The 12,034-nt window shown below is 36.5% G+C and overlaps 2 protein-coding genes across 2 annotated transcripts in view; one reads left to right on the forward strand and one right to left on the reverse strand.

The window, feature by feature from the left end:
* The window catches only part of LOC127857462 (atrial natriuretic peptide receptor 1-like), a 26,001-nt gene extending 16,906 nt beyond the window's left edge, over window positions 1-9,095 (forward strand). The window contains exons 13-18 of the mRNA XM_052393857.1: window positions 543-666; window positions 5,673-5,741; window positions 5,838-6,012; window positions 6,457-6,555; window positions 7,491-7,582; window positions 8,121-9,095. Coding sequence (XP_052249817.1) covers window positions 543-666; window positions 5,673-5,741; window positions 5,838-6,012; window positions 6,457-6,555; window positions 7,491-7,582; window positions 8,121-8,180 — 619 coding nt within the window. The 3' untranslated portion in view covers window positions 8,181-9,095. The remainder of the gene's footprint in view (window positions 1-542; window positions 667-5,672; window positions 5,742-5,837; window positions 6,013-6,456; window positions 6,556-7,490; window positions 7,583-8,120) is intronic.
* Window positions 8,794-11,833, reverse strand: LOC127858015 (uncharacterized). Its single transcript, XM_052394857.1, has 4 exons — window positions 11,668-11,833; window positions 11,022-11,223; window positions 9,632-9,839; window positions 8,794-9,097 (listed from the first exon to the last, which is right to left on the reverse strand). Exons 1-4 carry the CDS (start codon window positions 11,741-11,743, stop codon window positions 8,981-8,983), a joined length of 603 nt encoding a protein of 200 aa, XP_052250817.1. The 5' UTR covers window positions 11,744-11,833; the 3' UTR covers window positions 8,794-8,980.
* Between the last annotated feature and the right edge of the window lie 201 nt (window positions 11,834-12,034).

Below are 12,034 nucleotides of genomic sequence, written 5' to 3' on the forward strand. Positions count from 1 at the left end.
GAGAGAAGCATTTAAAAGAATTGTTGTATATGGTCACGCCAAGATGAGGACTGTCTGATATTTATTGGACATGTGTTTGAGACATTTACCATATAAACCGGCGGATTTTGACTTAAACACTGTTAAGCCTTTCAATAATCATGACCTTAAACGTAAGGTGAATTACTATATACGTTAAATATTCTAAAACCTCCTTGTTAAGGACGTTTGTTTCTAAATAATATAACACAGTTCTTGAACAGTATGTGTACTTTTACAATATTTAAATACCATAGTATAACCCTTCATAAATATCAAAACCTAAATGTGTTATTGCTTTCAAGCGTGCAGTATATTGGTTTATACATAAAGCTTAAATCAAAATTAATTATAAAAACATTAATAAACATGTTACATGACCACAAATAACATAGATGTTAACATGTGTTTGAAATCTATGGATGTATTTCTATCAACATGACGTGTTTAATAAAATAATACAAAAATATAACTACAGAAAAAAATGACAAATGTCTTAATTCGAGCGTCCCTTTCGTTTGCAGAAGTGTGGCGGATCAACTGCGAATGGGACATTCTGTAAACCCAGAAGCCTTCGAGTGTGTTACCATCTACTTCAGTGATATCGTCGGCTTTACAACCATCTCCGCAGACAGTACGCCCTTCCAGGTAATGCATACGTAAAATTGTAAATCGATATTAAAGACAGGTATTTCTAACTAATGTCGCTTAAAGAATGCTTAACATGTGGATGATTCAGATATACATAGAAAGAAAACAGCTCTGAAAAACAGATTTTCGGCGTCTGTTAAAATTATTTGGCACGTAATATACCTTAATTACGTAAGGATAACATTATTTAAAACGAGATAACTTACATAATTAATAAGAATATCGCATATTATTGATAGCACTTAGTGCAAATGAACGCTCCTGACAAAAACATGTACATGTATGTATAAGATTCTTTAATGAATATATGTGTCTAAACTGCAATATTTTATGTATCATTTATGGTTTGTTTATTGAGAATTAAATAATAAACATATTTAATTTATTAAGCAGAATCGCATCTAAAACGCGTCTGTTCAAAAAACGGACTTGTATAAATATTTCACATATTTAAGGCAATTTCATGCAATTAAAGTTGACAACTCACCTAAGCGAACAATTACATGGTCAGTTAAACGTAACTCTTATTAGCCAAAATAAAGAGGTTATTCGTTCGCAATAACATTTCACCACTCTTTAGATTTGTACCAGGCTCATTTATGAAAAGTGAACACATTTAACAAAATATAGTGAGCAAATATAAAACAGAGTTATATATACGAATTGTGTATTTGGTCCAAAATATAAAAAAAAATGGGTATGAAGGTAACAATCCTGCGTCAAAACTTCAAAGCCGCTACATGAAGAATTCTGATACTGATACAATTTAACTGTTTGTCAGAGGCATCATGTACTTTAGTATGGTCTATTGAATACGACAAGAATGGCCTTCCATACACTGGTCTATCTTTAATTAAGAGGTGAATGGAAAATGATTTATGCTGAGACATAGCTTCATTTGATGAACACTAATCTAATTAAATTTAAATTTTGCTATTTGGGGTCAAGCTCAGAACACTTATTATTAAAACAATAGTTAACCATGTCAAGAGAAAAGGGGTTATTTGAATGATTTTCACTCATCTAAAAACGGGAGCCATTGTGTTGGAGGAAATAACTCACATAAGTGAAGGCAATGTTAGCAATTATTCACTCGGATCATTAAACGGTAAAGTTTTCGAACATTATTCGGTATTAATGTCAAAGTCAAAAGTAAGACACCTCCGCAAAATCGTATACACTTTCGCAAGACTTGTAAGTAAATTGGGCAGGATTGCTGGGTCAAACTGTGATACCGCACATAATGCAACATCAACCTCTGAAGCACTAAATACTTTTCGAAATTCACACACACGATTGTTATTTATATTGTTGTTGCTGAAATAACTTCTCATAGATCCATTGTTTTCAACGTACTACGAGCTAATTAATACCGCGTACAATTTAGAAAGCCACGTAAAGTTTTAATACTGTGACGTCATTTATAATATTGGGGCTAATTAATATAAAGAGACGTCAATTATAGGAGATGTACGTTAAATGTTTAGCTGTTTAAACGAAATTTGACACGCACAGCATTTGTTAATATAATCACTCTATCAATAGAAGATAATTAAATGATGGACATGTTACTCAGTCATCCCTTTTTAATTGTTTTATATGCATAGTATACAAAATAAATTCAACACATGATTGTCTTAGTCCTTATTTAAACATGCTTTCGACTTCCTCAATGAATGATATAATGTCATAATGCAGTGACACTTTGATCACAAAGTGTCCTTTTCACATGTCAACTCGGAATAGGTTTGAGCTATTGCATACGATGGAACGATTTCGGGTTAGGAACGAATCCTTCTATAGTAAACACTAGAAAGCTTTTTCGTAATACAATCCTTAAATCATTTCTTTGCCTCTGAAAAGAAATAAATAGTCTGCTTTAAATATCATTCACAAGCATGCATTTTTGGTATTAAATACAATTGTACTTGTGAAGTGGACGCGTAGGATGACAACTTTTTAAAAGACTGCCAATCATCATGGCATCCAAGAGAGACCAAGAAGAATCATCATAATTGTAATAGGCGACCAGTATCAGCAGTGTAAACTGAGGATATGAGGAGCTCATTGGAAAAGCAAGCGATTGGCAAGATAAATGAAATCGGTGTGGGATTCGCCGACCTGTGCGCAAACAATAATCTTGTCATCTGTGAAAGTGTTTTCCAACAAAAAAGGATTCAAGAGGGAACTTGAGTGTCACCAGGCCTGTCAACGTAATATCAGATCGACCACCTGTGCATCGTGAGGAAGTTTCGTCGCTCTGTTCAGGATGTCGGCGTCAGGCGAGAAACAGAAGTTGCTTTGGACCATCATCTCCTTGTCGACCGATTGAACTGAGACTGATAAAGAATTGGGAACAGGGTCTAGACAACACCTTCGTTACAAAACAACACTGAAACACCAAGAAGCATGACAAATTCAAGGTTACTCTTTCCAACAAGGTCCAGAATCCTAGAAGAAACTATATAGCAGAAGTTGTAGAAAGTGAACGAAGCTGTGACCTCAACAGGCGAGGAAGTACTTTCCCCCCAGTCTTACACCCACGTTGAGTGGAAATCATTAGAAACGCTAGGGAAAATTAAAGAAAAAAGAGAACAGAAAGCAAGTTTAAACAACAGCAGAACAAGATCGGTTAAAGCAAAACCGTAATAAGATTACGTAGAAACAAAAACGAAGCAGCAGTGGCAGCCCACCAGTTCATAACCTGTACTCGATCACCGAGAGAATCTCAACAGGCCAGATCAGGCGAACCAATCGGCGATACCGTCAACTACAAGCAATTAGCCAATCAAGTGCTGCGCATCCATGAAGAAAGAGATCAAGCAAATGCTGAACGGCAAGTCTTCAGGACATGACAGTACAGCGACAGAAGCGATAAAGGCTGACGTCAAGACCAGTGCACAACATGCCGGAACAATCGCTGCTATGACCTCACCCCTTTACGCTAACTTTATCAACAATGAGAAGGCGTTTACCATCGCTTACCGAAAGTCCCTCTGGAGACTACTGAGGCGATACGGAGTGCCAAAAAGATCACCAACAACATCATCTTTTATAGGGATGACTACCATCATCGTTCATGGCAAAAAGCTCACCGACGCATTTGAAGTTATTAGTAGAGTAAAGCAATTCTGCTTAATCTTACCTGTCTTGTTCCTGGGTTTCAAAGACGTCGACGGACAAGGAGCGAATAGGGATTCGATTGACACTTTTAAAGAAGTTGGACGGCCTCGACTTTACCGACAAATCGGCTCTTCTCACCAATCAACAGATGCAGGAAACGACAAATATCGTTTCGGACAGCTCAGCTAGACTGGGCCTCGCCATCAACAGAGAGAAGATCAGGGTGTTCACAACCAAAGCATCCAACAAAACACCCATTACAGTCCAATGCGAGGCCTTGAAAGGGGTGGAAAAATGGCCTATCTCGGCAGCATCATGGACAACCATGTAGGAACGAATACAGACATCCGAACCCGCATCAGTAAAGCACGATCAAACCTTCCATAAGTTGAATCACCAAGATCAGGCTCATCAAAACCACCGTGTATGCAATGCTACTCAATGAAGCAGATACCTGGAGATAAACAGTCACCACAATGAAGAAATGACAGGTTTTCATCAACATCTGCCCCAAAAAGATCATCAGGATCCGCTGGCCAGACAAGATCATCAACAAAGACTTATAGAGAAGAAAAAATGAGCCCGTTGAAAAAGAGATCCTTTAGAGACATAAGACATTAATTGGCGACACCCTTGATAGGTCTGCATTCTATACAACAAGAAAATATCTAACCTGAATACCTCACGGAAAAAGGATGACTTGGGGGTCCAGAAACACTTGGCGCCGAGACCTAGATACAGATTCCAAGCATATAGGCAAGTTAAGGGGCTGGATAGACTCGTCCAAAGTCGAGACGCCAGGAGGAAGCTGGTCGGCAGCTTCGACGGCATAACAGGCGGCGATGGACACGAATAATTTAAATGAAAACATGGACATATTACACAAACAAAAGCTAAACATGCAGACCATGAAATACTAAAAATTAGGGTTGCAAGAGGTTTCAAAAAAACATTAACCGGTTAACCTTTTGCCGTAACCGGTTATTAACCGGTTAACCGAAAAACCTTTAGTATAAAAAAGGTAAGTATGCATTAAACATGTCATACCGCTCGAACACTACATAGAAACGAAAGTTATTTGAGATCGCATGCGTTGATAACATTTCATTTTCTAAATAATGTATTCTAACATTTATTTCAATAATTGTGTAATTGTTGTTTTTTTGTTTTGTATTTATTGTTCCTGCGTAAACGCATATAAGATAACAATTTTAAGAACTACGCAATGTTCATTTGTACGTGTCATTAATTTACTTTTTTGGGGGCGCTTATATTACGTTCGGGTCCTATTGCTCACAATAATCTTGTGTTTCTTTGTTCATCCTGTTTAATTTTTTTAAGTTAACTTAACATAATATGAAAAATATTTTAAATAATTGTTTAAACTTGTGCAACACTAGCCCACAGTTCAAACAAATCAGCAAACACGCATGTATATGCAGAATATTCACAACACAACAGTTTTCATTTGTTCAAGAAAATTACTCTGTCCACTAGCTTGTGGCTAATGATTTAATTTTTAAGATAATTTTTTTATTGATATTTATTAATTTAATGATGTTTATAAATTGCTTCCTTCAATAAAACTTGCCTCAGACGGTAGTGGTGGAAATGTTGGTGACGTTAAATACTTGTAATAGCATTAAATTATGATAAAACAAACACGACTTTAACTAGACAAGTTTTTAGCTACGAATGCAAATCTTGATTAACACCTATTTACCATTGTTCTTAAGCGCACAGCTGTAAATACGCACAGAAGCAATACTTGCTAATAAACATTCAGGCACTGCTTGTATTGCTACTATTTAGGTTGTCTACTTTAAGTACTGCAGATGATGTTATTGGATATTTGTTAGTGTTTTTGTTTTTTATTTCAGGTCGTTGATTTGCTTAATGACCTATACACATGTTTCGATGCCATTATTGATAACTACGACGTATACAAGGTAAGGTAAAAGGTGTATCAATATATGCTTAAAATGGATATACGTTATGGTAGACATTTTATTGCATTACACAATAACGCTACACTTCACTGACAGGTTGAAACCATCGGCGACGCTTACATGGTGGTCTCCGGCCTCCCTGAACGCAACGGTAACGAGCATGTGAGACAGATTGCTCGGATGTCTCTGGACATAGTCCACAGTGTGCGCCAGTTTGTGATTCGTCATAAACCGGAAGAACCGCTAAGGGCGCGTATTGGATTACACTCAGGTTTGTATTAAAGTTCAGTGTTATGAACGTGTCCAGCCAAATCTTCCGGTTGAATTAATGCGTTCAGCTATTTGCTTGGGTACTTATTTCAAAGATTTCGTCTACAAGAAAATATGCCATGTAAAGAATCAATTTACTTGTGATATTTGTATAAAGCTTACATCACTGCCTTCCGGGTTCTATTTGTGTATGTGAAATTTAATTGCGTACAAAATACATTCAGGTTTCTTATTTTTTGTTGTTGATACAGATTAATGAAGAAAACGATTGAGAAATTACATTCTTAGTCAAATAGTGAACGTCTTGCATTTGGTTTGCTTTAAGCCAATTAGGACAAAGTCTAGTCAACGGCGAAATCGGTAACGAAAGAGTAAGACCGGCTTAAATTCATTTTTACAACAACATGATATAAAGCTCTTTAGTGATGTGTAACCTCTCGACTAGGCCCTGTCTGCGCAGGCGTGGTCGGACGGAAGATGCCGAGGTACTGTCTATTTGGGGACACAGTGAACACCGCCAGTCGCATGGAGTCCAACGGAGAAGGTCGGTTTAAATAGATTGATCAACTGTATACAGTTTTAAAAATTCAACATCGGTCGTCACATCGATCCAATTAATCAAAGTGATTTAATTTCCAACACGTCTCATTTCTATTTCCCCACTCCATTATTTCGCACAGGATTTATATGTAGTCTAGATGCGTGCGTTTTTTCCTATTACTATTGCTCTCAAACGAAAAGCAAAATATGCAATCGTATTGCCTTTGTTGTTTATGCAAGTTTCAAACTGCAAGTAATCATATCAGCCTATTAAAAACATAACTAGTTTTAGCGCTATTAGTCAGAATCAATTATTGTTTCACCTGTATAATAATCTAACATCACGTATTCCCTCTTTCTATACATGTATTTCTTAATTTTATGTTTTATGTTCGTTCACGTTTTTACATGAATGCCATCATTCCATCCACTGAAAAGTTGTTTTTTAGAGGCTATTTCCTAGGAGATTGCGATGTAGTGTTTAACGTTCAAACATGAAAATCAAATGTTACGGTCACTGCATCCAGGAGATAAAATAATTAACATCAAAATTAATGAATTATTTCATTTTTCCACGCATTGCAACTATTGATTTCGCTACGTAAATTGCATACTAAAAAGCGTTTGATATAAGCAGATGTTATATTCTTTTTTCGAACAAGAAAGTGACTGATATGTTAGCATGTAACTGCCCATGGGAAAATAGTGTGCGATCACATACACTTTATTCCGAATTTAGTGTCATGAAATTTTTTAGTATGTGTACATAATTATGTTTCTATATATCTAAACAATTTTAATACAAACAAGCTGGTTGTCTTAAATGTTTCATGCTGCTTCGCAAACGAGTACATAAATTAGTTTTATTCAACTTATACAACTTTATACAACTTATTTTATTAATTCTCTTATTATATACTTTTCTTTGTGTCTATACAGCCCTGAAAATACACATTAGTGAGGCAACTATGGGACTTCTTTTGCCATTTGCCACGTTCACAATAAAAGAGCGGGGAATAATCGATGTCAAGGTAACATATAACCTTTGAATATGTATTTGATCTATTTAATCGCATACATATTTACATGCATTGCCTATTCGAGGTCTTTAACGCGAATTGTAAAGTAAAGAAAACATTTCTCTCCACGGTTGTTTTTTTTTACTAATAAATGACATTTAAGCGTTGTAATGAGCAACAATTAAATAACGAATTCGTCAATTGGAGTTATAAGCACGTTTGACAATTTCTAATTAGCAGACAAATCAAACAAGTTTAGTTTCTTGACCTGACAGCAGATCGTACAATAAGAGCAGGTGTATAATCTTATGTTTTGCTTTATGGTTCTGAAGAACATTACTTTATAGTTTGGTTGTGGAATATATTATCTAAGATGATAGAACGAAGAAATGAATCAACGAACAAACGAACCATTAAATATTTAATATTTCTGCTCTTCACCAAATTTCCATCTGCAATATTAATGATTGGCACTTCAGTTCACTTACATTCTTGACAACGCTCTATGTGTTGCTCGTAAAATGTTATCTCTATTCTATATTTGTTTTAGGGAAAGGAACGAATGCGAACTTACTGGCTTGTGGACCAGCTGGATACTCAGGGGAAGTAACACATGCAGTTGAACACGTTAACTCCTCTCAGAGGCTACATCCCATATTGGTTATTTTCAAGTAAATTCATTCCGAGAGTAGGATTGACACCTCAATAACATTCTTGTGGTGCTGTTCAAACTTTCGGGACATTAAGATAGTACCGGGGTATTTACACTTTTTCAAAGAAATCAAAGTACAAACATAAATCTGAAACACTTAACTGAATGACCTTAATCGGGTTGGGTTTGATGATTGGCCGATTTAGAGCTGACTTCGAACCAATCCATGAAAATGTTTATGAAAATCATGCTAAATAACGCAATAAACAGCACACGATAACACCGTGTGAGGAGTTTCACGCGCTTATTTAACTGTTATTTCCAAGGATCTTATCACTGCAACACATTATGAGACATCAGTTCTACGTGTAGGCGCATGCTTATCTGTATTTGTTCGTTATCATAAGTCCGTATTGTGTGTGGATATCTTTATTATTGATATAAAAATATATAGAGCCATGATAAAATGCTGAAATTTAAATCTTTTATATAACACAATATGTGTGTATTCACGAGCAAAAACTATACGAATCAATGCGGTCAATAATTTTCATAAACAAGAAACCAGATATATATGTTTATCTTTATTTTGTGATTATATAAATACAATTGACATAGTGCAAAACAAATATTATATTTTATACAAAAACCAGAAAACACCAGGATTTATTTTAAATAAATTATGAAATAAAATATATATTCAATCGCTCTAATATGGCTCAGGAAAGTGTTTTTCACTTTAATGCATTCTCGCCTTCCTAGCGTCCCACAATTGGTTCATCCTTCCGCCTGACTCCCGCCTCTAGGGTCATACATCCAATATTGTCGTCTGAAGTGGGGTCGTCCTTGATCTTCATCGTTATCCTGTAGTCTCCCTGATAATAAAACGGGGATTGTTCTATCAAATGCTTTAAGTTAATAGATGATTGGGATATAATATCATGGCGACATCTATTCACGTTGAAAATTTGGAAGGTTTTTTCTTGTGTAAACTATAATCATGAAATAATCTAGCAAGTTTTTAGGGGGTCAAAGATGATACATTGTATATAAAGTCGTTATTTCTAGTTTGAGCTTAACATTTATATTGTCCAAATAATTGAAATATAATCAATGCAATACATTATTTGGCGTATGTATGTAATGTTCATATCTTTACTTATGTTCTTTTAATACGTGTATCCTTAAAAAATGGAATAACATGCGCATTATCCAACAAAAAGCGCCGAATATAATTTCTAGGTCCTTAACTGTTCTACATAATTATCAAATTAACATACGCGATACTTATGATAACATAATTATAATATTCGTCCCGCGAAAGCTTAAGGGTCATTTTAAAAATTTGCACAAAGAAGGAATATAAGCCATTCGAAGCTCTCAATGGTACAGCACGTAATTGTACTTACGCTGGCAATGGCCGCAAGAGCGCCTGGTATCGGCTGCAGTTGGATGCGCTCGTTGTGCAGGATAATGGTTTCCGGTTGGATTGGGCAGGTGCCTTGGTGACCGAGCGCAGTAAGGAGAAGCTTGTCGATCTGCAGCCCCAAGTCAGTTGACACCACTGAGGAACCGTTGCGGATTCTTGGCAAGATATTGCAGGCGTCGATGTTTTTGCTGTAAAGACAAAAAGAAAAACCAATGACGTGTTATCTTTAGTATATTGTCACACTTCGCGACTAATGGCCTGTTCTAACTATATACCGCGTACTTATTTATGAAAGGTTATCTGTTTCCTTCGATTAAACTAGTTAAGGAAAAGGCAACCGATCATATCAGAACACGCACCGTTAGAGATTCGGACATTTGATCTCGCACCCGTAAGCGAAATAACCTCTACCATAAAAGAAAACAGTTATTATGATGTGCATTGTCTCAACGCCCGGGCAGTTGAATGTTTAATGCGCTTATGAATTTAAGGTTGTGAGCTTTAGCAAATTGACATGCAGTTATTTTTGCCCACCATATTAGCACAAATTAGTTAAATAAATAATACTCAGAGAAAGCTGTACTGAGCGAAGAGGTATTATATGAAGCATGTGTAATTAACACATATTTCTAGGAACATGACCATGCCTGGCGCATACATTAAGTTATTGTTGTCTAACGTTTCTATCAGACAATTGCAACATACTCGTGAAAGACCCATGCAAACCGTGTATCTACATGAGAATTTAAGATTGACACAAAACGCGCTTCTTATCTGTGTTAAGAAATCGACGAACGGCATGAGAATTTGCTATCATTGTTTGATTTGATTACTGGGCCACCATTCATTTTCATGCTTTATGAGTACTTAAGTTTAAACCGTCTTCTGGCACGTTCTTTGTCAATACAGAGACCGACATTAAATACAATACATATGATGAGGAAAAGGCAGGGTTCGTACAGATAGAAGGTCATTGGCGGTTATTAGAACAGGCGGTGACGATCTGCAAAGTCGATCTGACCACGTGTCAATTAAAATGAGAAGAATCTTATAAGCGAACGTATGACGCACAAAAATGCAAATGCACGTGAACGCGCACAAAATCAAATCACAAACACAAATATAAATGCAGAGGCATATAAATAAACGGACATTCCAACATACTATTATATAAGGCGTTTACAGTCCAGAAAGTGAACGCTAACTATAGATCCTTAACTACTCAGCAACCAGATGTCCTTTCCGTTTAAAGCATTGGTTTGTTGTTGCTTTTTTGCTTCTATTCTAATAATATCGAACCAGGCGAACGGAGACAATTATAGTTTAAAAGACTGACGTTCGTAAGGCCCCGGATATAACGAAAAACATACCATGTTCCGATGTTTGTGTCCCCGATGCAGGGAATCGTGGCCTCACCGAAGGACGTGATCTTATGGAGCTCAATGTCGACGAAGAGCAGGTCAATTTTCAGATTCACTGTCATATTAATGTCAAAATGCATTTCACCCGGAAACACCACCGGGTTCGGCCTGATGTCGATGTCGTGAACCGTGAGCGCCGTTCTTCCCGTGCCTATAAAAATCAAGTGAAAACATAAAATGGCAAATCAATTTTTGTACTAATAAGCACATTAGTAAATGCCCGGTAGGCGCAGTGAGACTACACGCGCTTCTGACCTACGCGACATAGGCGTATGCATTTCCGGTGCATGTGAATTTGTTCGGTGGTAACCATACCGGACGTTGATGATGAAGAAGATTGCAATTATCTGCACAGGAGCCCAATCTTTAATTCTGATAAGTCAATCAATGTATTCATTTTGTATTGTAAATACTCTTTAATTTAAATAAGGACTATTATTTACGCCATTCAAGAGATATCATATAGTAACGTGTTATATTTGTGACGAGCACTTATTTTCCTATGATATGTTGACTCAAAAATATACATTACAAATACAACTGCAGAATAAACGGTAACGATATTTTTCAAAACAATATCGAGTGCGTTACTTACCACAGTCACTCCATTTCAAATGCGCCGCCTGAGCAACAACGAGACACGCCGCGATACCCAAAAGCTTAAACATCATCGGCGTCAAAATACGTATCACAGTTATAGATCTACGACACCAGCGCTCTGAACTACTATGTAAGGGAAAGCTCAGCGTTTATATAGGACCAAGATAAGCTGATAAAAACTAATGTATTATCCAAACTCATCGTTACAAAGTTCGTCCGACGCGGTTCCACGTATCATGCACACATGGTATGAGTTCAAAGTCCGTCAGCCCTGTTATGTAATCTTAGCACGAGGAAACCACGATTCCTTTTCCATGCCCCAAAGGTCGATGTGCAATGCTTTTGCTGATATGCCGATTTTA

Source organism: Dreissena polymorpha, chromosome 14 (genome assembly GCF_020536995.1).
Source record: "Dreissena polymorpha isolate Duluth1 chromosome 14, UMN_Dpol_1.0, whole genome shotgun sequence".
NCBI lineage: Eukaryota > Metazoa > Mollusca > Bivalvia > Myida > Dreissenidae > Dreissena > Dreissena polymorpha.